This window comes from Sminthopsis crassicaudata, chromosome 3 (assembly GCF_048593235.1).
Source record: "Sminthopsis crassicaudata isolate SCR6 chromosome 3, ASM4859323v1, whole genome shotgun sequence".
Lineage (NCBI taxonomy): Eukaryota > Metazoa > Chordata > Mammalia > Dasyuromorphia > Dasyuridae > Sminthopsis > Sminthopsis crassicaudata.
The window spans coordinates 278134624-278159539 of NC_133619.1; the positions used below are offsets into that span (position 1 = coordinate 278134624).

The 24916-nt window shown below is 33.2% G+C and overlaps 1 protein-coding gene across 1 annotated transcript in view; it reads left to right on the forward strand.

The window, feature by feature from the left end:
* RPGR (retinitis pigmentosa GTPase regulator) overlaps positions 1–24916 on the forward strand; it is an 82380-nt gene that overhangs the window by 23285 nt on the left and 34179 nt on the right. The window contains 5 exon segments of the mRNA XM_074300840.1: positions 2178–2308; positions 2311–2335; positions 12902–13026; positions 14487–14669; positions 15218–15392. Of these exon segments, the coding sequence (XP_074156941.1) occupies positions 2178–2308; positions 2311–2335; positions 12902–13026; positions 14487–14669; positions 15218–15392 (639 nt within the window).

The window sequence follows — 24916 nt, forward strand, 5'->3', positions numbered from 1 at the left end:
ACTTAAAACTGATTGGGAGAAAAGGTTGAATTGCCTTTGGAAAATTTTAAAAATCTTTTCATGATACCACACTTCTTTCTGAAATCAAAGCCCATCAAGAATTCTTTTTTTTAAAGTACCAATTTCCCACTTATGGAAGTTAGGGAATTAAGAAGGGAATTAAAGAATTAAGGTGAGAATTACCTAAAAGGCAATAAGGGATGTGTTTAGGCTTCAAGTGAAGAATCAATTTGAGTGAAGCAATGTAAAGATGGTCTTCATATAAATTTTTGACCAGAGTAAAAGACAAATTCTCCATAGTGTTTTCAGTGTTATAAGGAGGAAAAAAAAACCCTCCACAGTCTGAAAACCTCTCTTTGGTAGATTTTTGGAATGATATATACAAGAGCTGCATAGGATGAATAGACATGGATACATTGCTTTTTAAAGGCACATGTACAGGAAAGGAAATAATTGGGGTAAAGGATAATTTTCCTTGATTTTTGAGATATCCTATTCTAGTTTATTCTTTCTTTTTTTGTCCTTGCTTAGTAATTTGTATTTTTTTAAAATAAATTTTCTTGTAAAAATATTTTTTTTAATGTAACCTAGATTTCCCAGTATTCACTTCTAACCTCCTCTGTCTCTCTACTAGAAGCTATCCCTGATAACATAAAATAATAAAAGGGGGGGAAAAAGGAAGCAAGGGAGCAACATTAAATGAATGTTCTCCATATATTAAATATAAGAGGAAAGGCACTAATGAGTTCTAAGGCATCCTTCATTTGAAGAGAAAGCAATATGTCCTTTCATATTTCTTCTTTTGTGCCAATCTTGGTCATTATAATTTCACAGCATTCCATTTTCATTGTGGTTATTGTATATGTTTTGTTGTTGGTTTTGCTGACTTCACTGTGAATCTGTTCAAAACTTCCTATGTTCCTCTGTAAACATTTTATTCATTATATTCCTCATAAAGCACGATATTATAACATTTCATGTATAACTTGTTTAGTCATTCTCCAGTTGGTAAACATCTACACATTTTGATTGGTTACAGTTCCTTACTACTACCTATATTTATATGTATTGTCTCCTTCCGTAAAGGTAAGTCCCTAAAGAGGTTAGGTATTACTTACATATTTTATATATATATATATATATACACACACACACACACACCACACATACATATACACGCACACACACACACACACACATATATATATATATATATATATATATATATCTTTTCAGTAGAAAAGTGACCACTTGAAAAGTCACAAATTGCAACACCTAAAAATGAAGTCATTTGTGAAAATTAGAGACTTTTAAAAAAGCCATTTTGTTTTTCCTCAATCACTATCCTAATAAGAAGGCGCCTAGATCCAATGATCTTGGAGATCCTTGTCTTTATTTTTTTTGTTTTTTTAAATTCCATGGTAGTATTATTTTAACATCTGTATTTTTTTTTATTGATAATTGACTATACCTTAGTACCCCCATGAAATAGGGGAAATCCTAGCTTTATTGCTTTTGACATATATTGGTTGGGTGAACCCTGGGCAAGTCACTAGATGCCAGTCTGCATTGGTAAAGGGAGTTAATTACCTGGAAGTTCTTAATACTGATGAAATTACAGGTCTGGTTCCTATATCCCCTATTATAATAATAATAACACTAAAATTAACTATGGAGGTAGTTTTTATGTAACATAAATGTTTATACAATACACATATACACATGTGACATGTATAATATGTGTGTGTGTATATATATACACGCCCATACATATATGCATATGTGTGCATGTTTGTATACATTTCAGAGAATAGTAATTGACTATAATCTATAGTAAATGACTACATTAACAAGAAGTTATATCTTTATAGCTTTTCTTATTCTTAGATAAATACAAATGATTATAGATATTTTGTGAAATGTTAGAAAAGATCAGGCTCATGTCCTTGGTATTTTTCCCAAGATTCCCTTTGTTGTTCAAGTTTTCAACTTGGGTTTTAGATATTCTTTTGAATGCATTTTTTGAATGCATTTCTAATGAATAGTACTTAATATTTTTACTAAATATAAGTGTTTATAATAGCCCATTTAGAAAGTTATATTATTGATTATATTAATTACTCTTACTTAAAACTACTTAATTTTTCTTTTTAATATTTACTCTTTTCCACTTTCAGAGGAAGAAGTATATACATTTGGCCTTGGGCAATTTGGACAATTAGGTCTTGGTACTTTTATATTTGAAACCTCAGAACCAAAGGTTATTAAATATCTTCAGAATCAGAAAATTCATTATATTGCATGTGGAGGAAAACCCATACAGCTTTAATATCAGGTAAGGATTCAGTTTAACAATATGTATTTTACCTTAACACTATAATGAAATGAATAATACTGAAATGTTTCTATATGATAATTGTTCACAGAAATCAATGATTGAGACAGTTAACTTTTCAGGAAACACTTTTATATCATCTTGATATGCATGTAGTTAAAAGAGCCCCTCATCTTTTTTCTTTTTATGGAGAATAGGAATACAGAAAGGGTAAGGATTAGGGTTATGTATTCTTAAGAAATCCAGATACATAGCATATACAAGAAGGAAGATGGTATATTAGAAATGGAATTGATTTTAGGTGTCAGAAGATCTGTGATCTAGGCTTGCCTCCAAGTGCCACTTCCTTCATAAAGCTTTCTGTGTTTCTCTGTATTACTAATAATCTTTTGGCTCAAACCCTCACACAATGTTTTGCATCTTTCTAATATGTCACACATTATGTATTATAGTATCTTTTGGTATCTAGACTAGATTGTTGGCTCCATGAAGTCGGGGCTCATGTTTTATCTAAACTTTGGATATTGTATATTCTATTATATAGCATACTCTAGCCACTTAATGCTTGTTAAATATATTCTATTATATAGCATACTCTAGCCACTTAATGCTTGTTAAATCAACATTTATTGAACTCAAAATAGGCAGTTAACAAAGAATAAATATGCACCATTTTGCAACCTTTGCTAGGTTCTACTATGATGAATCATCATGATGTGACCCTGCATTGTCAAAGACTATATAGTCTATTAATCAACATTTTTCCCCTTATTTAGTGTTTTGTTTTTCCCCAATTACATGTAAAACTTTTTTTAGCATTTATGTTTAAAACTTAAGTTTTAGATTCTTTTCCTTCCTCATTTTCTAGCCCCTTCCTCATTGAGAAGGCTCATGTGAAGTCATGCAAAACATTTCCATAAAATTCATGTTATAAAAGACCCCTTCCCCCCAAAAAAAACCCAACAAAATAAAACAATTCATTAGTTCTTTCTCTAGGTGCGGTTAGCATTTTTCATCAAAAGTCCATCAGGGTTGTCTTGGATTATTGTATTTTTTAAAATCAGTATTTTCCCCCCAAATACATGCAACAATAGTTTTCAACATTCACCTTTTCAAAACCTTGTATTACAAATTTTTCTTCCTCTTTCATTCTTCCTCCTCCCTAGCATAGGAAGCAATTGGATATAGGTTAAAGATGTGCAGTTTTTAAAAACATATTTCCATATTCGCCATGCTATGCAAGAAAAATCAGATCAAAAGGGAAAAAAACATGAGAAAGAAAAAATAAATAGTAACAACAAAAAAAGGTACAAATACTTTGCCTTGATCCATATTCAGTCTCTATAATCCTTTCTGAATGCAAATGGAATTTTTCATTACAAGTCTATTGGAGTTGCCTTGAATTATCTTATTGTTGAAAAGAACCAAGTCCATCACAGTTGATCATCACATAATCTTGTTTCTTTGTACAATGTACTCTTGGTTCTGCTCACCTCACTTAGCATCAGTTCATCTAAGTCTTCCAGGCTTTTCTGAAATCAGCTTGCTGATCATTTCTTATAGAATGATAATATTCTATTACATTTATATATAATAACTTATACAGCCACTCCCCAGTTGATGGGCATCCACTCAATTTCCAGTCTTGGGTCAATTGTATTGCCGAGAATAGCCAATTCTTTCACAGCTGATCCTGTTACAATATTGCTGTTATTTTATATTTAGTACATTTTACTTTGCATGAGCTCATGAAAGGCTTTCCAGGTTTTCTTGAAGACCATTCTGCTCTTCATTTCTTAGAGTACAATAGCTGTCTATAATAATCACATACCACAAATTATTTACCATTCCCCAGTTGATGGAAATTCCCAGTTCTTTGCCTTGAGAAAAGAACTGTTATAAACATTTTTGCCCATATAGATCCTTTCCCTTTTTGTTTTTTAATCTCTTTTGGGATAGATACCTAGTAGTGGTATTGTACGGTCAAAGGGTATATGTGGTTTTATAACAGCTATCACTCTAGAGGTTTCACTTTTCATTGAGAACTTCTGAGAGAATACTGGGAAGAAGTTTGGCAAAAATTAGGTTTAGACCACTATTTCACATATTTAATCTGACAGTTACTCAGTTAATATTATCTATTGAAAAGCAGGTGCTGCTCAAAAATTGTTTACTTCTTTTATATTGCAAATGTTTGAGGTCTACAAAAATAATTTCTTAAATGAGAAGTTGTTGTAAAGAACCTTCCAACTCACACAAGATTTTGTGATTCTATAAATGTCAAAAAGGTATTAATATTAAAACTTTATTCTAAAACTTTGACAGAACATGTAGGATTTTGTTTTTTGGTTTTTTTTTTTTTTTTTTTGGAATTACTATCAGTTTTATAAATTCTCCCTCCCCATAGTTAGAAAAAAAATCCCAAATTGGAAATAGAATCAGATCATCATGGGAATTTAGAGTTGGAAGGGATTTAGAAATAATCTAGTCCAATATATTATCAGATAGTGCCAGAGGAACAACTGGATATATGTCATCAATTGGAGATTTTCCCAGTCAGAAGAAGTGCTATTAGTTTATTTCCTTCACTTGTTAGTTCAGTTACTTATCTGGTGAAGATAATTTATATTAAGAGGAGAGAATGTTTCATCTGAAGGTCATACCGGAATAATTTTAGGGAATTGATCTAGAGGTTGAGATCAGATGACTGGAAGGATAAATGGGGAGTTGCTTAATAGATTTCAAAACTGGGGGAATCTGTTGGATTAGGAATCAAAATGCAAGAAAATTAATCCTTTGACCAAATCCATGCTGTTTCCTGGAAGTTTAGGTGGTCTTATTCTGGAGGAATGTCTGCTTGGCTGTGGTTTAGTTTTTCTGTGGTTCCAGGCAGGAGCTGCTGACCCAGCCATCACCTTTGGGTTGCTTACTTATGCATCTCACAGATAAACAGAAGCACCAAAAGGTAAAGTAAATTGCCCACAATTATTCAAACAAATAAGCATTTATTAATCTACTATGTTCTAGGCATTATGCTAGATACTATAGATATAAAGATAAAAATGAAATAGTTCCTTAAGGAGCTTATTGGGGAAGAAACACACACACACACACACACACACACACACACACACACACACACACACACACGCCCTCTCCCCACTCCACTTACGTATGTATATGTGTATATATACATTATATATGTACATCTATCTATCTATACACACACATACACACACACACACACACACACAGACAAAAGTACATAGATAAAAAATAATGAGGGGGAGAGACATTTGCAACTGAACGCTGTTTTTCATGTAGGAGGATGGTCCTGGCAAGACTACCAGGGTTAAGTGACTTATCCAGAATCATACAGCTAATCAGTGTCAAGTATCTGACGTGGGATTCAAACTCAGGTCCTCCTGACTTCAGGACCAATACTGTGCCACTTTTCTTAGCTGATGTTCCCTTGATGGAAACTATAAATTCTAAGAGACAGAGATGAGGACAAGGCCCAGCCGTACAAAAGGCATTATGAGGGGAGATGGAGTGTTGTTATTATGATGAACAGCAAGAAAGGCCCATTGACTGGACTATAGCTTTTTTGAAGAGGAGTATCATCTAATAAGCCTAGAAAGGTAGATTGGAGGTTGTAAAATACCTTAAATGCAAAATGGAAGCATTTGTATTTCACTTACACCTTTGAATGAGAAGATTAGGAATAAAACACTAAGAGCTTCAGTACCTTAGAAAAACACTTCAGTCCTCAGATTCTTAAACTTGGTAATCTCATTTACTTCCAAAGCCTAAAATGGTCTTAGAAGCAGGAATAAAGATGAGGGAATTCATAAAAAAGAGGTTTAGGAGATACCTCATCTCAGAAGTGAGGGAAAGGGAAGAGTCAAAAGAAAGCTCCAATTACATGAGCATGGTAAACTGGAGGAACGGTCATGCCAGAAACAGAAGTAGCCAAGACAGGAGGAGGAACAATTTGAAAGGAAAACATCCTGAGCTAAGGATGAGCTCAGCTGTAAACGTGCATGTATTTGGAGGAATGGGAGGAATCTGGGTTATGATTTCTCCTCATTAGCAGTTGGAAAGGCAGGCCCCAGAGTGCAGGAAAAAGGATAAGATTAGATTTGAATTTGTGAATCATGTAGTAAAAGACCTCTTATGGTCATCACCTAGATAAGGCTAAAGAATTAAAAAAAAAAAAAAAAAAAAAAAAGGCAGACTCAGAAAGGAGGGTGGAGTCCAGACTTGCAAAAAGTAAAGAATTAATACAACTTCAGTGGCCTTTCTGAGTGTCCCTGCTGATCCTATGTCTTTGATAGCACTGGGCTGTCGGGAAAATATTAATGTCAAGAGTGTTGACAGCAAGCATACCATAGAAGACTCTTCAGGGTGACATAGACAATATAGACAATAGCAGATTGGAGAAAAAATATTTTTATTTCACTGGATAAGTACAAAATAAATTGAATCTTAGTGTCCTGAAGAGGATAAAAATACAACAATATATTTGGCAAGATCCCCCGAAACAACAACATAGTAACTCAACCCCAAGAATGGTATAGAAAAGCAATCAGAGAAATTATAAGGGCAGAAATGAGAGCTTTTAAAGAGAAATCAATATTCTGGTACCTGAATGAATGTATTAGTCAAGCATTTATTAAATATCTATTATGTGGAAAGTATTTGGGAGTACAGAGATAAATGAAATAATCCCTGCCCTCAAAGAGCTTTACTTACATTCATCGTTGGCAGATTTTGGAGTACAACTTGGAATTATACCTAAAGAGTTATTGAGCTACCATCTGCCCTTTGACCCAGGAATACCACTATAGCAGCTTTTTTTTGGTGACAAAGAACTGGAAATTCAGGGAAGCTGTTTCAGTTAGGGAATGGCTGAACAATGGCTGGTATATGATTGTGATGGAGTTCTATTGTGCTACAAGAAATGAGTTCAGTGATCTTTGAAAAACATTGAAAGACTTGTGTGAAATTATGAAGAGTGAAATGAGCAGAACAAACAGAAAATTGAATATAGTAACGGCAATATTGTTAGAAGAACAATTTTGAGTAAATTGCTTTTGATTGTTATAAATATCTAAATTAACTATAAAGAACTAATAAAGAAAATGATATCTGCATTCAGAGGAAGAACTGATAAATATATATGTATGTATATATATATATATATATATAGAATAATTTTATACATATGTAGACATAGCTACATATATATATACACACATATATATATGTATATATATATCATATTTGTGTCTAATGGCAGCCATCTTTAGGGTAGGTTGAGTGGAGGGTAGAAAAAATAAATTTATATAAGTTTATTTTATATTTGAAAGAGATAATTGTACATAGTAGATTTGCATTTCATGATTGATCTTTTTTATTGGGCTTTTATAGAAATGCTTGTTTTACTTCATAAAAATGTATTATTATAATAAAATAAAAAGGGGGAAAGTAAATGAAAAATATACAGGGTAAAGGGAAGATAATTTCTATCAGGAGGATGCTATAGCAATTTGGGAAATGTGAAAATAAGAGGAAGCCAGGGAGTCCAAGAAACATAGATGATGAAGGAATGAATTCCAGCATGGAGGAAGTTTTGTACAAAAACACAGAGATGGGAGATGGACTGTCACATGCTAAGTAAAGCAAGTAGGCCAATTGAATCTGTTTTTGAGGAGTAATATGTAATGAAGTTGGAGCTTAATATTGAGGCACTTTAATTGCCAGTTGATTTTTTTATTTGATTCTAGAGGTTAAATAGGAACAAGTTCAGTTTATTGAGTAAGGGAGTGAGATGGTCTGACTTGTGCTTTAGGAATATCACTTTGACATCTCTGGGGGAGATAGATTAGAAAGGGGGAATACTTAATCGGCTTCATAAATTACCCAGGCAAAAGGTGATCAGAGCCTATGTTATAAGGTAGAGAAAGCATGAGAAATATTTTGCAATTAAAATCAATAAGACTTGGAAGTTGATTAGCTGTGCTCATGAGGTGAAGGAAAGAAAGGTGATAAAGGTATTCCAAGGTTGTAGACCTAGAAGATTAGAAAAATAGTGTAATGTTATGGAAAGGAGAGAAGAGTTTGGGAGGAAAGATGTAAGCTAAGAACATGTATTTTAGATACCTATAAAACATCCAATTTAAAAAGTCACCATAGTCATAGTAGTCCTTATGGAACAAAAATATGAAAACAAAAGAAGGTCCACAGATGACATAATGGATGAGAATAAATTTATATAATAGAATATTTTTATGCAGTAAGAACAAGAATGAGAAAACTTGGGAAGAGTTTTATGAACTAATACAGATCAAAATAAATAGAACCAAAAGAATGTTCACAATAAATAAAATATTATAAATAAAAGAAAGTTAAACTGTAAGCCAGCTGAAAAATCAGTAGAAGTCCTGAAAAGCAGATAACAACACATATAATAATTCCTTCCTCATAGAAGAAAGGTTGGGGATTAGGATAGAATAAGGGGTAATTGTTTGGAGTATTTTGTTTTAATTGTTTTTCTCTGTGTTGCAAAGAAAGATTCCTTGGGGGAGGAGGTATTTTCACTAGAAACATATTGTGATATAAAAGCAAGAAACAAAAAAGAAAAAAAGTTTTTAAAATAAGTAAAAATAACCATTCTAACTTTTAAAACTCTAAGTGTTAGTTTTGTTTTTTCTAGGAACACTTAAAACACCTCTTTTTAAAATTGAACATCCATCTTTTTTCATTGATTATTAGGTTTAGGTTTGCAGTGTATGTTGCTCTATGAGCTTCTTTGTTTGGAACACTATTCCTTTTCCTTTTCCAGTTTATAGTGATGCAAAATAATCTGTGTTCCCTGAATTTCTTTTTCTTTATATTTTAAGGTCTGTGTTACATTGTGTTTGAAGAGTTTGTTGTGAACTACTGTATGTTTAGGATTTTGTAGCATAAGTGCTTTTTGTTCTGAGAGATAACATGTTATCACTTTGTTCTTGGCACTTTGCTTTCTGTGTTCAAAATTTCTTTGTAATTTTCTTCTATTATTTATTTAGTTTTTTTTACCTTTTTTTTCCCTGAGAAACTTTTAATCCTTTAGTTATCTCTATATTGATTTTATATTTTGCTTTTACAGAGAACATATATTTTTTTGCTTTTCTTCTTATTTATATTTATATTTACTTTTCCAAAGTTATTCTCTCCATTGTTTATTTGAGACTTCCTATTGTAAATTCAAGTTTTTCTGTTTTTTTTCAATTATTTTTTCTCTGTGGGTTATAAAATTCTTCCTTTGCAATTCTCAGTTATCTTTTAAACAAGTAAAAATATATTTCTCTCATTCTGTTTTTTCTTGGGAATCTACAGAAATTTCTGCCTCATCAAGTGTTGATTCATTTTCCTTTGATTTGTAATATTATGTCTAGAATCATGTATCTAATTTGGAGGCCATATTCTCTTTGTTAGTAACAATTTCTCTCTTGGTTTATAAACTTATGTTCTAAAACTTTTACTGAGTTTTATTTCTCCTGAATTATTTGGCTGTTTCAATCTTTTTTCTCCATATATTTCCATATTCTGTTCTGACTCCTTCCCTTTTGAGTGTGGTTTCTCTGAAGGCTGGACTTCCAAGATGATTGGTTTACCTTCTTCCTATATCAGACAGTTTATTTTTCACTGATGTGTTCCCCAGTAACTTTTGAGGAACAGAAACCTCTGTAGATGGATCTGGACCCTTTGCTTTAGGCAGACCTGATAGATCCTGGTAGCCACCATGGTATCCTGTCTCAGTTAACCTTTGTTTCTCTGTTCTTTGGCTGAATATTAAGTGCTGCTACTGTTCTGGAGTTTCAGCCAAAGTAAGTTTTTGGTTTTTTACAGGACTAAGAGGCAATAGGAGATAGAATTGATTTCTGTTGCAGATTAGTGGATCAGCATATGCAGTCCTGTCAGAACATGAGTAATGAGGGATGGGGTGAGGAGAGATCTTGTTAAAGGCTAAGAATTAGCCTTCTCTGCTATTGGTTTACCTTGTCGAATTCTTGATGTACGAGACTTTGGAAACTGGTGACATCACCTTATCTTTTGCTTAAGAAAATGTCTATAATCATTCTTGTTTGTGTCATGATTTTGTTTACAGTAGTGGGGTTGGAGGGAACATCAGGGAATGAAATGAGAGAAAATGTGGAAGGAGGAAAGATATGCTAGGTAAATAAACATCACATGAAACAATAAGGAAATAAAGGGCCATTTAAATATTTTCTTTCTTTTCCAAATTAATGATGTTACTATTGTTATGGTAAGAAACCAAGGAGAAGATGGTATGGGGCCTTTTTTCTAATCTGATTAAACACACTGGTTTGTGTTCTGTCTTCCTAGTTCTCTACTTTTCACCTCTTCTCATTCCCTTATTCACACTTTGCCTATTGTTTTCTTTACTCATTTCATTGCCCACTCTACTTTTTTAAAGCTTTATATATATTTTTTTTAACAAAAATCTGTTTTTCTTGCTTTAACCCTCTCCCCTTTGAAAATTGAAGAAAAAATGGGGAAGGTAATAAAATTCTTAGAATAAATATGTATAATCTTAACAAGTCAAATTTCCACACTGCCGTGGCTGAAAATTGTGTCTCAGTTTGCACCCTCAGTTCATCACCTTGTTATGAAATGAGTCATATGCTTCATCATCATCTTCATTTTCTGAAATCACAGTCAAGTTGTTGCATAGATTTTTAAGGCTTTCAAAGTTGTTTGTGTCACTGTTTTCTTGGTTCTGCTCATTCTATTCTTGTCAGTTCATACAAATCTTCAAAACCCCATTTCTTTACCTCACTCAATGTTCCTAGAACCAAAATAAATTTTCTTAGCTACATCAAATCTAGTTAAATCATCTACTCACTTAAATGTCTACTTAAATCTTCACTCATGCAATAATTCCTTAAAAATAATAAAGTCTAATAATTATTCTTTGAGCCTCACACTAAATTTCAAGGCCTTCATTTAGGAATACAAACTTGCCCATCAGTCCACTTATTAATCATTTTTTGTCTACTTTTTCCTCAAACTATAGCTTTTTAAAAATATTTCTGTAGCTAGATCTCTTGCTAATAGCCTTTAATACTTTTTCCTATTGCTAGAATAATGTACTTTCTTTAACATATTTCCATTTTTCTTAAAAGTAATTTTTTCATGTGAATTATTTCTGTTGATAAAACAACATTTTTAAAATAAATTTTATTTCTTTGTTGTAGTTATATATGATTAGTTTCATGGTAGACTGTTAGCTCCTGTTAAAGGAGTTAAATATATATATATATATATGCATATCTATATCTATATATATATCTATATACTTATTTATTTTTAAAATCTTAAGTACTACATACATACATAAATTGGCAGCTTGGTAATGAGTTCTTTGGACAAGACAACCCTTGTAGTTAAAAAAAAAAATTACAATCTGTTCCACAGTTTCTCTCTAAACTTTTCATTTCAGTAATGATGATAGCATAAGCGAGAAAAGGGAACAGGAGAAGCTAAGAGTGAATTTTAAAATAATTTAGAAAGAATAACTTTTTTTAGTTTTTGATTCTTTTTTCCCTAATGGTTATTGAGTTGGCAATATCACAAGAGGGGAGTTGGATCATGTCATTCTTGACAAAAGATACAAGGAAATTGCAATTTAATGTAAGAATCGCTTGTATGTTCCTGCAAATAAATTGATAGAGTTGGTTTTATTCTTCTAGAAGCAAGAAGAAATAAAAGTATATTTGGTCATCTTGCCCTGGATGGCATATGCTCATCATAAGCAAACAAGCACCACGAAGCTACACATTTGAGGAGTCCAGTGTGCTAAATTTTAATATACAATTTGATAAGACCCTCTATATTAAATTAACATATACTTTAATAAATACATGGTAATTTGATTTGCACAGTAGGCATTAGGAAGAGCAGTAAAAAAAAAAATCTTGAAAAATATTGTTCAGGATCAACAAATAAAAGAAACCAAAAGCTTGTAGATTATGTATTAGTATTGTAACAGTTCCAGTGAACCAGATTTTGAATGAAAAGACTTGAGTTCAAATCTCAGCTCTGCCGCTATTCTGTGTGACCTTGGGCAGAACGCTTTGTCACTTTTATTTTTAATTTCCTCATCTTCAAAATGAGGAGGTTTAGCATCTCCAGATCTCTGATACTATATGTATATATCTAATTTCATAGATAGATTGATATAATTATATCTGTATAAAGTGAGTATGTGCTATACATACTTCATTCCTGCTTATTTAAATAATGTCATGTACAATAAGCTCCACATATAACTGTACTTTGGTTTTTTGTACTTTTTGAATGCAATTTTCTAGTCATCCATTTATTCTCTAAGTAGAAGATCATCATTTAGTAACCATATTTGTATAAATTCAGTACTGAATTTGGGGAACAAAAAACTATAATTGCAGTACTCATTAGTATGTTTTAGTGGGTGTGGCTGTCCTAGAAATAGCATCTACATAAAAGAAAATATTCTGACACTTGTTAATATTTCAGATACAGGCCATATGTATACTTTTGGAGATGGTCGACATGGAAAATTAGGACTTGGACAGGAAAATTTTACTAATCAATTTGTACCCACGTTGTGCTCTAATTTTTTGAAATTTGTAGTCCGTCTGGTAAGGATATAACATTTCCTTGTTTGGATGTTCATATTATATTATATTGGATGTTCATGCCTGCTAAAAATTCATGGAAAATATTTGATTTTTAAGATGGAAAAAATCTTGAACTTTTATGTTAGTTTCAAGCTTTCTAAAAGCAAATTTTTTCAGTCATCTCTGCCCTGAAAAATTATCTCCTTTATAATTTCTTTCTTTAGCTTTTCTTCTCCTTCCTTTTTATTTGTCTTTCTGCCAATCTTATATTTCACTTCTGATATCAATGACACTCTCAAATGCTATAGAGTAGTAATACCTGAAAATAAATCCTCATATTCATACAACTACTATATATTAAGTACTTATCATGTACAAGGCACTGTGTATGGTGCTGGGGTTACAAAGATATTTAAAATTACACAAGTTCTCAAGGAACCTATTTCTATAGGGAAAATGCAGCATAGATACAGAAAAACATGGGATTAAAAGGTGAAATCCCCAGAGATGCCTTGGGAAATTTTGTTGTTTTAGAAATATCTTACAGGAAAAATTATAGCTGGTGTTCACTTTTCCAACTTTGTTTACATAATGATATTCATAATAATAATTTGATGACAAAATAAGGATTAATTTATACTTTAAGGCTTACAAATTACTTCCCTCATAATAGCCTATGAAATAGTTTAAGTATGATCATCTCTATTTTATAAAATGAGGAAAACTGAAAATTACAAATATTAAGTGGATTGATCAAGGCTACACAGCAAATAAAGTCTAAGAGTTAGGGTCAAGCCCAGGTCTTTAGAGACCTTTTCCCACTACACTGTGAGGTCTCACCTCTGCCTTATGTAGTCTTACTTTTTCAGTAGACTCAATGACTCTTTTTAGACCAATAATGAAATGTAGGACAGTGATGTTTCAAAAGAGAAACAGTGCCACTAATCCATATATAAGGATATCTGTATACTGACTTAGCTTTGGCTAGGGGTTGGTGGGAGGGAAGCTGTTTAACAGCTCTGATGCAGAGCACTTAAAAGTGCTTAAAATTTCTATATTGCCAGGTTCATTCACACACACGCACACACACAGCAGTAGTAATCAATTTAAAGAATTGCCAAAAGAGATGGTTATTTCTTATGTTATTCTTTTCCTTGATTATTCTTCTGCCAGTAGTTAAGAAATTAATTTTCCAAATTTCCTAGTTAAATTTACTGAAACTATTTTAAAATTATTTTTAAATTTTCCTTATTTCTTAAAAAAAAAGTGGTTTGCCAGTTTTGTTTTCCATGATATATTTATACTGGTCAAAATAAAATAATGGGCTTAATACTGTCCTCAACTTTAAATTACAGTGATTAAAGTATTTTTATCAAAAGAAGCTCTCATTAAGTAACATTTTATCTGAAAGCTACTTTTAAATTCATTTCCATTGGAAGATAGCATTAATTAATTTTTTTTTTTTTTTTTTTTTACACCAGGTTGCTTGTGGTGGATGCCACATGCTAGTTTTTGCTACTCCAAGGCTCAACAAATCTGAAGAAATTATAGAAGAAAAAGTAAACGATAGTAACCTGACTGTAGTTTCTTGTCTTGGTGATGATCAGCCTTTAGGAAACACCTTGCAGAGATCATTATCTGCAAGGTCTCGGAGAAGAGAAAGGGTAGCTATTTCACAAATTCTGCTTCTAATGACTAATTAGCAGTGTGAAGAAAACATGAAAAAAATTTAAAAGATTATTAAAGTGTTATCAACTCTCAAATTAAACTTGTTAAGGTTAGAATGTTGGTGATTTATGTTGTCAAAAGTATTGAGTTTACTTGTAAGATATGAAAATCATGCAAAATGATCATTTGGGAAAAAACTATTATTAATGATAAAACAATGATGTAAAAAGCATATATGTATGAAAGCCAACCCTATTACTCTTGAGAGCAAAAAATTCACATTCACAGCCCTACATTTTGCCGTTTATTAGTCTCTTCCATTTTGAAAATTTAGATGTTTTAAGATGGAAAATAATAGCTCAAGAATTTTTTTTTTTACATTCTCAGGTATCATTGAAATGTTAACATGGAATAGTGGCAGCTTTTTTCTTTCTAAAAAGAAATATACAATATTAATATACATATACAATAAATTAATATTGAAAGTGGAACTCAGTGCTTGATCATTCTCATTCATCATCTTGTTTTAATTCTTATTTCAAAGGAAAATTCACCAGAACAACACGGTCGAATGATAAGAACTCTACCCCCATTGGAAGTTCCTTTTAAACCACCAGTACAAGCCTCCAACAATACAGTTCCTCTCAGGTTCCCTGTAAACAGTCATTCTGATGGAAATATAAATAATGAAAATGAGAACCTACAATTAGCTGATGCAGGTGATATTTAGCATTATGTTTTCTTGTGAAAAAATTGTTATTGTTGTTTAATTTATTAAGTGATTGAATTACTTATTTTCTAACCCATCATAGACTCAATAACTGGAAAGAACCATTATGAACCATAATAGTACCAGTTGTCTTGGATATATATTCTTCCCCTCTCCCTTTTTTTTTTCTTTCTTTTTTTTCTGTTTATACATTACATTAATTTTAAATACATCTTTCTTTATGAATCATATTGGGAGAAAAAAATCAGAACATAAGGGAAAAACCATGAGAGAAAAAGAAAAAAAAGTAAACATAGCATGTATTGATTTACATTCACTCTCTTTAGTTTTCTGTCTGGGTGCAGATGATGTTTTCTATTCAAAATTTATTGGGTTTGCCTTGAATCACTGAACTGCTAAGAAGAATCATGTCTTTTATAATTGATCATCTTACAGTCTTGTTGTTACTGATTCTACTTGTTTCACTCAGTAACAGTTTGTGTATGCTGAATTTCTAATATATATTTTCCAGTTTTCCCAGCAATTTTTTTGTGAAATAGTGAGTTCTTTGTGAAATAGTGTTGGAGTTTAGTATTCATCAAATATTTGATTACTAAAGTCACTAATTATTGTGTCATATGTATCTAATCTATTCCACTGATCCACCACTCTATGTCTTTGCCAGTAGCAAATGGTTTTGATGACTGCTGCTTTATATAGTAGAGTTTTAGGTCTGGCTAGGCCACTGTTCTTTGTATTTTTTTTTAATTTATTCCCTTGATATTCTTGTTCTTTTGTTCTTCTGGATGAATTTTGTTATTTTTTTCTAGCTGTTATAAAATACATTTTTTGGCTGTTTGATATGGCACTGAACAAGTAAACCAATTCAGGTAGAATTGTCATTTTTTATTATATCAGCTTGGTCTCCCATGAGCAATTTATGTTTTTTGGATATATATTCTTTTTTTTATTATATATTTTTTTATAATATTATCCCTTGTATTCATTTTTCCAAATTATTGCCCCCCTCCCTTTACTCCCTCCCCCCCCATGACAGGCAATCCCATACATTTTACATGTGTTACAATATAACCTAGATACAATACATGTGTGTAAATACCATTTTCTTGTTGCACAATAAGCATTAGATTCCGAAGGTACATGTAACCTGGGCAGACAAACATTAGTGCTAACAATTTACATTCACTTCCCAGTGTTTTGGATATATATTCTTTAAGATGTTATCAACCATCATTAACTACCACATACCTACTATAAATAATTTGTAGATTTGTGAAAGTATATTCATATCTGACACTTGATAAGGAACCATGAATAGGAGCATTGAAAGGACATTTAATGGACCAGAAACCTGTTGATGGTTAGGGCAGGCACCAAATGTAATACAGAGGGGAACAATCTGGGAAAAGGATCTGAACCCAGCAAGGAAATGATGCAATATCTAGATATAAGGCATTGGCTCTAAGATGTTATGATTCAGCCAGCTTGTCATATAAAGGTTAGAGCTTTTAATGTAGTCTCATTCAATCCTCAAGTGGCATGTTTCTCAGTTGGAGAATAATAATAAGGATGTGATAATTAACATTTATGTAGCACCTATATGTACCTCCTCTTAGCTACTTAATAGCATATAATTGGTAACATCTGGTTGAAGTAAAAAAGTATAGTGGAAAGCAGCAGATTCTGATAGGCAATCCCTGTAACTTTATGGTAAGGAGTTCCCAACTTTCTATGTCCTAGAATATACTCAAATACAGACACACAGTGTGTGGTATATGTTGCCTTTTTTCCACTCACTTCATCTGGCCTTTATCACTGGTCATTGTCTATGTAACTTTTTAATGAAGCTATCAAGAAATGTTTGAATAGTAGCTATTTTATTTCTTGTATATCTCATGACAGAGCAAATATTATTCCCAACTAGTCTTTAAACTTTAAAAAGTCTTGAAGTATTTGGATCCATCTTTTCAATACGACAAAAAAGTCACTCAAATGATGTAATACTTCTCTACACACTGTTTTGTTTTGAAACTTGTTTTGAGCTTCCTTTTCTTTTTCTGCAATTTTTGAAGCTAGCAGCTCAATCAGATCCTCTTCTCCATGATATTCAACTTCCTCCCTTGATTCTCATCCACTTTTAGCTCAAATTCTTGTGCTAATTTTACAATCTTGTTACTTCTTTAAATTTTGTCTTTGTCAAATCCATAAAAATTGGGGATGACCTTGGTGCATTTTCCTTTGCCTTAGCAGTATTCGAGATTGCATGGTAAATTATATAGGTCTTCCAAGAATTTCTCAGTGTCAAGTCCTTATCTGCATCCAAAGCTACACTAGCCTGGATAAACGTATTGTGCAAATAATACACCTGGAAATTCACTCCCAGATCCATAGATTGTAATAATGTGGTAATAATGTTGTTTGTCCTTCCTTCTTGAAAAGAGGATCATGACATCAGGGAGATGATGCCATGACATACAGGTGAATTAGTTTTAAGTGAGAGAGGGCTGGGCAAGGTCACCTGCCTCACTTTCCTCTCCAGAAATACCTGGATCCAGTGGCCAGACAGAGATCAGGATGGCTGGAGATGGCCCTGGATGCAGTGGGAGACCTTGGCCTTTTTAAGCTAAAGTCTTCAATAATTCTCAGTTTGACAGACAATGCCCATTAATTTACAAAGGCAGTTACTTTGGAAGAATTGAGGCAAAGAATAACCTCTCTTACCTAGTCAAAAAAAGTCTAGGAGGGGGAAGGAAGACGCTCTGAGTATACCATTTTTACATTTTCATTTTAAAATGGAATGGGAAATTATTATCCAAAATAAGTAGAATCTTGTAAGGATTGCCATTATCATTACACAATGCAAAGGAAAGATTTTAATTTTTAAATCTCAGGATACATTACCTCCTAGCTAAAGAGTAATTTTGTTTTTCAAAGCTTTATGCCTTGTCATAGTTTTTTCTCCACCAAGCTGTAGGTTCAAAAATGGTATTCTTTGATAACATTGTCTGGTTTCACCTACATTAATGATTTGCTCTGGAAAGTAGGGACCTTCATCTTATTATTATTTTTTTTTTTTACATTTTTACAAGAACTCTGGGAACTTCTTTGCTGCTTTAGTATCTATACTAGCAGCCTCTCTCGACTTTTGCATATTATGAAATCCTGCATGATTTTTAAATCATCCAAATCAGTCACTGCTTCTGTAAATACCTTTTTCCTTCAGTATACGTTTCTTTTAAATCTTCAAAGAGTCTTCAAGCCTTGGTTTGAATTGTCATCAGACTTTAAGGAATATTACTGAGCTTGATCTTTTATCCATATAGTTAATTTCTTCATCTCTAGACAAGTACCTTCTCTTACCTTATAGCAGATTTTTTAAAAAAGTTCATCAAAATCAAACACCACCTTAGCCACAAATGACAGCTTAGCATCAATCCATATCCACATTGCTGTACTTCTGAGAAAAGTGATTATTAAGTTTTCTCCCAGACTAAACTTGATCATAGTAATAGGTATCTAATTTTGTGATTTTGTTCTTTTTGCTCATTGTCATAATCCTATTTATTATTTTCTACATTTGACTTACTTCATATTTCATCAATTCATATGTCTTCCCACATTTCTCTGGATTCTCCATATTAAATTTTTTATAGTGCAGCTGACAGAGAAAGCTTAAAGTACTGGTGAGTTTATAATTATTCCCTGAGGCAAGCAGGGAATGGCACTGGTAGGGATCAGTTCAACATTATAATCCCACTCCTGTGGTGGTCTTGAGAAACCCCACCTTACTGTATCTAGTCAGAAAGCCAAATTATGATGTCAGATCCCTGAGGTCAAATTTTTCCTATAAATCTGCCCATGTACTGTGCTATCTTTGCTGAATCCCTTTTGGGGTTAGCCCGCCACAGTGTTTTGCATCGTGGTGTCTTTCTCCTCATCTCCTCCCCATGCCTCATGGTATCTTTCTCCTTATTACAGTCCTGTTAGGTTTAGTTTGGTGTATTCCCCTTTTCTTGCATTAACCCCTTTTGAGATTAGCCTGCTAAACTCCCCTATAGATTTAGCCTGCCATTCATGGTCTGTTCTTTTTTCCTGGCTACTAAATTCTACTAAGGAGAATGCCTTTTCCCTGGTTAATTGTAAAAACCCCTTTCCTTGCTAACTATCTGCTCTTCTGAACTTATTTCATATTTATTACCTTTGGTGTCTATTTTACCCCTTCATTTTGTCTGTAATCTCTTCTTGTAAATAAAGTTATATTTTGTCAAAGAGAACACCACTATACATTCTTCACATGTGCTTTGTATCTTGTGCCTTGTATTTTGAAGTGGGAATTGCTAACTCAACTCATCAAAGTAATATTCATTTTTTTTCCTCACAATGTATTTAACAATTCCCTAATCAATAGAGACTCTCCCCCCACCTCCAGTTCATTGTTGCAAAAAAGTGCTGCAACCTATATATATATTTTCAACTTATGTATTTATCTGTGTCTTTGACTTCCTTGAGAAATGTTTATAAATGGGACCTCTGAAGTCAAAGGATATGCACATTTAAATCTCTTTTTTAAAACATAATTGCAAATTATTTTCCAAAATGGTTGGATCAAACCACAGATCTACCAATAGCATCTTAATGTACCTTCCTTATTGTAGTCCTTCTTGCTGTTTTCATTTTTTATTCTGTTTTGGCTAAAAACCCTATGGGTCTTCCCTTTCTAGACTTGATTTTTTTTTTTTTTTTGACCACTAAGAGGCTGTTAATCTGCCCCATTTCTTACCTAGTGTTAAACACTGTATGGGTGTTGCTTTAGTCAAATTTAGATCTGTTAAAAGCTCTAATTTTAAAAGGTCTAAATCTACCACTATATCTGGAGCCATCTCTAGTTATCCTGATCTATCTGGTCACTGGACCCAGATGGCTCTGGAGGGGAAAGTGAGGCAGGTGACCTTGCACAGCTCTCCTTAGGTTCAATCCAATTCACTTGCATGCCATGACATCATCTCCCTGATGCCATGGTCCTCTCCAAGATTGAAGGACAAACAATAATTTGTGTGAATCCCCTGTATATATCTTGATTATCAAATGCTTAGAGATATTTGATACTTTATTTTGAATTTATTTAACAAATATCAGTTATAGTGACCATGTCTATATATGTTATAGAATAGGAGATTTCAAGTGAAATGGATTTTTCTGTTATGTACAGCCTGCTTTCCTCTTCCACTTTTCTCTATTTTTTTTGCCTTTGAGTCTTAGGCTTTAGCTTTAGTTACTCCCTGGATCATCATTTATTTTTGAAGTTTTTGAGTGGGAGAGGCATGTCAAAGATAACTACTCTGACTTCCTGGCAATTACATATAGTCTTCTTTTGGTCTCTTTTGATTCTATTCCTTACTTTTAAAAACTTTACCTTGTTCTTCCCTAATTCCTCCTCTTTCTTTCTACCATGAGAATTTCCCCCTGAATTTAGATTCCCCCACAGCTCTTCCCTTGCCTATCAGATCTCTTTCTGCACAAACTGCTTTAGTTATCCTGGTGTCACACAAGTTATTCACTGCTTCCTTGGTAATCTTTAAAAACTATATATAGATGAACCCCCAATGTATTTCCCTATATCTGTCCTTTTTCCTGTGACCCAGCCATATATTTTCTTATTCCCCCCTCCCCCCGAGGCTGAGGTTAAGTGACTTGCCCAAGGTCACACAGCTAGGAAGTGTTAAGTGTCTGAGACCAGATTTGAACTCGGGTCCTCCTGAATTCAAGGCTGATGCTCTATCCACTGTGCCACCTAGCTGCCCCCTCAGCCATATATTTTCAACTGCCTGCTGAACATCCTTATGTTAGTGTCTTTCCAACAAAATCTAAAGATTCATTGTGGTAGGATCTGTTAAGCTGTTATTGATAAGGTTTATTTCATAGTATCTCATGATTACTATGACCCTTCTTATGATGTATATAAAAATGTATATTTTCTTATATTTTAACATTTTCTTTCAGAAATGTAAATTAATTGGCATTACTTGAATTACACAGATAAGTATATGTGTGTGTGTGTGTATGTGTGTGTGTGTGTGTGTGTGTGTGTGTGTGTGTGTGTGTGTGTGTGTGTGTGTGTATAAATAATTGAGGCCTTATGTTTATAAGGTTTTTTCATCCTCCCCTAAAGAATGTTATGTTAGCATTTTTGTGTTAAATCCTCAGAAGAAATGTCAGAAGCACCTTCCTCCTAGGGCTTTGAGCTTCACTTGAGAGGAGAGCTGAAAACCTGTCCTTCTGGCAAAAGAAAAATTAGAGACATCTTTCTCTAGGAAAACTCAGGTCCCTAGTAATAGTTTTCTATTCTGTATAAACTTAAGAGTTTTAGTTCTTTCTCATTTCATTTGTTTAACCCTAAGACTAAGCGAGCAAGGTCTCTGTCTCCATAATTAAGATTTCATAAAGAAGTACTCACTTGCCCAAATAACCCAGTAGCCACTGTGATCATAGATAGGATGATCCTCTACAATCACAGTCACTTTCTTTGTAGACATCAAGGAAATCAGGGTGGTGGTAGTAGGTGGAGAAGCATTCTAATTCCTTTCCTTCTCATCTTCCTCACTAAATTAGAGCACTCCAAGATCCTGAATTTTAAATCTGGAAGGGGAGATAGCAGATATCAATTACAATCCTGGGAATCTCTTCCATTGCCACCTCTAATCCCTACCAAAAAAAAAAAAAAAAGAGGAGCTTTCTTTAATGCACATGAGGAATGGGCCCTTCCCTTTACAGAAAAGCTAAGAAGCCACTTTTGGGATCACCATGCCACCATCCTGATTTTCATTTAGTTTTGTTGAAGGATAGCAATACTCTTATTGATGTTGGTTATCTATATAGCATCCCTTTAATAAATCTCATTTGGACTTTTAAGTCTTCTATGTGAGTTTTCTAGCACTGATACTCAGTTAACAAATAATCATTCTTTTGGATAGGCTTTTGTCATCTCATATAGGTATTGAAGTAGGTAGGAGAAACAAATCAAGTCTCTTCATTGTAAAACTGAAACTCACAAAGGAGTTAGATTGCTGAAGTGAGTGTACCATCTTTGTCATTGTTTTATCATCCCAAATTAGACTCATCTTTCCCTGCAAAATTTAAACATAATTTCCCTGCAGATTTTTCCAAATACACGCAAAGACATTCACCTCTGCAAAACCTTGTGTTCCAACTTTTTCTCCTTTCCTTTTCCCTACCCCCTCCCAAAGACAGCAAGCCATTCAATATAGGTTAAACATGTGCAGTTCTTCTAAACATATTTCCATATTCATCATGCTGCACAAGAAAAATCAGATGAAAAAAGAAAAAAAAGCAAAGAACAACATAAAAGGAAAATATTGTGCTTTGAATTGTACTCAGTCTTCATAGTCCTTTTTCTGGATACGGATGACTCTTTCCCTCACAAATCTATTGAAATTGCTTTGCATCATCTCCTTGTTTGAAAAGGACCAAGTCCATCACAGTTCGTTATCACATAATGTTGTTGCTGTGTACAATGTTTTCTGGGTCCTATTTATTTCATTTAGCATCAGTTCATGCAAGTTTTTCCAAGCTTTTCTGAAATCAGCCTGCTCATCCATTTCTTAGAGAATAATGATATTCCATAACATTCATATACTATAACTTATTCAGCCATTCTTCAACTGATGGCCATCCACTCAATTTCTAGCTCCTTGCCACTACAAAAAGAGCAGCTACAAACATCTTTGCACATGTATTAATTTATAAATTTGCCCCTTCTATGTTCCTTTTGTTTACTGATAGTACTGCTACATTCCCATTTTTATAGGCTCAGACACTGAAATTTTTTACTTTCTGTCTTTCCTCCACTTTCAGGCAACTACCAAGTCACTTCCATTCTACCTCTGTGACAACTGGTCTATCCTTTTTCTGTTGCTATCACTTTACTTATTGTCATAACCTCATAATTAGTTTCCCTACATACAGTCCTCATTCATCCTTCATGTCTCTGCCAAATATACCTACTATACAAGAAATGTACATTTATTCTAATGTGCATATCACTCTCCATTCAAAAACTTTGCCTACTAAATAAAATGTAACTTTATCATAAAATTTAAAGTACTTCACAATCTACATTCTTCCCTTCAATATTATATCATAATTCTCTCATTTACATATGTTTTAATAAAGCTGGAATCCTTGGTATTTTGCAATCTTTCCCTGCTTTCTACCTCAGTGTTTTTATGAACAGTACCCAACTCTCCTTACAGTTCTTTTTTGAAATTATTCTTTTTTTTTCAAAGTCATCTCAGATCCTATGTCTTCCATGAAACTTCCCCTAACCCTGCTAAATAAAATTATACCCTTTATTCTCAGATTTCTTGCTTCTATGACTCCTCTCCTATGTATTCGTTTATTTTATAGTATTAATGTAAAATCTTATCCAGTCTATTATACTCATTCAGAACTCTAATCAATTTGGATGATCCTCTCTAGCAATATAAATTCACTCATGCCTGACCATCCCATGTGACTTCATTAAACTTGTTGAAAGCTTTCCTCTTCCTGCATTTCAAGGGTGTCTTCATCTGCTATCCCTTACCCCACCTCATCTCATCTGTCATACATTTTTAATGACACTTTTTACTCCCATTTTTCAGAGTTATATTTTGCAACCTGCTCACTCCTACAATGTGCCTCTTCATATCCTTTTATATGATTATCTTTCAGTTATTCAGGACTGGTAGTATTCTATACCTTTTTGTTGCCATACAGCATTGTCAGTAGAATATTGGTGTGAAAAAAGATAAGACTTTTTTTTTTTCTTGAGAGAAGTTTGGACAAACATTTTGATATTCAAAGGTTCTGAAAAAAGCCTCGTTTCTAAAATATATAGAGAATTAACTCATGAGTTCAAGCCGTGCTCCAATTGATAAATGATCAAAGATATAAGCAAACAATTTTCAGATGAAGAAATTGAAACTTTCTAGTCACATGAAAATGTGCCCCAAATCACTATTGATCAGAGAAATGCAAATTAAGACAACTCTGAGATACCACTACACACCTCTCAGATTGGCTGAGATAATAGGAAAAGATAATGACAAATGTTGGAGGGGGCATGGGAAAACTGGGACACTGATGCATTGTTGATGGAACTGTGAAGGGATCCAATCATTCTGGAGAGCAGTTTGGAACTATGCCCAAAGAGTTATCAAACTGTGCATACCCTTTGATCTAGCAGTGTTACTACTGGGCTTATATCTAAAAGAGATATTAAAGAAGGGAAAAAGGGACCTGTATGTGCCAAAATGTTTGTGGCAGCCCTTTTTGTAGTGGCCAGAAACTGGAAATTGAAGGGGATGCCTATCAATTGGAGAATGGCTGAATAAATTATGGTATGTGAATGTTATGGAATATTATTGTTCTGTAAGAAATGACCAACAGGATGATTTCAGAAAGGCCTGGAGAGATTCAGATGAACTGATGCTGAGTGAAGTGAGCAGAACCAGG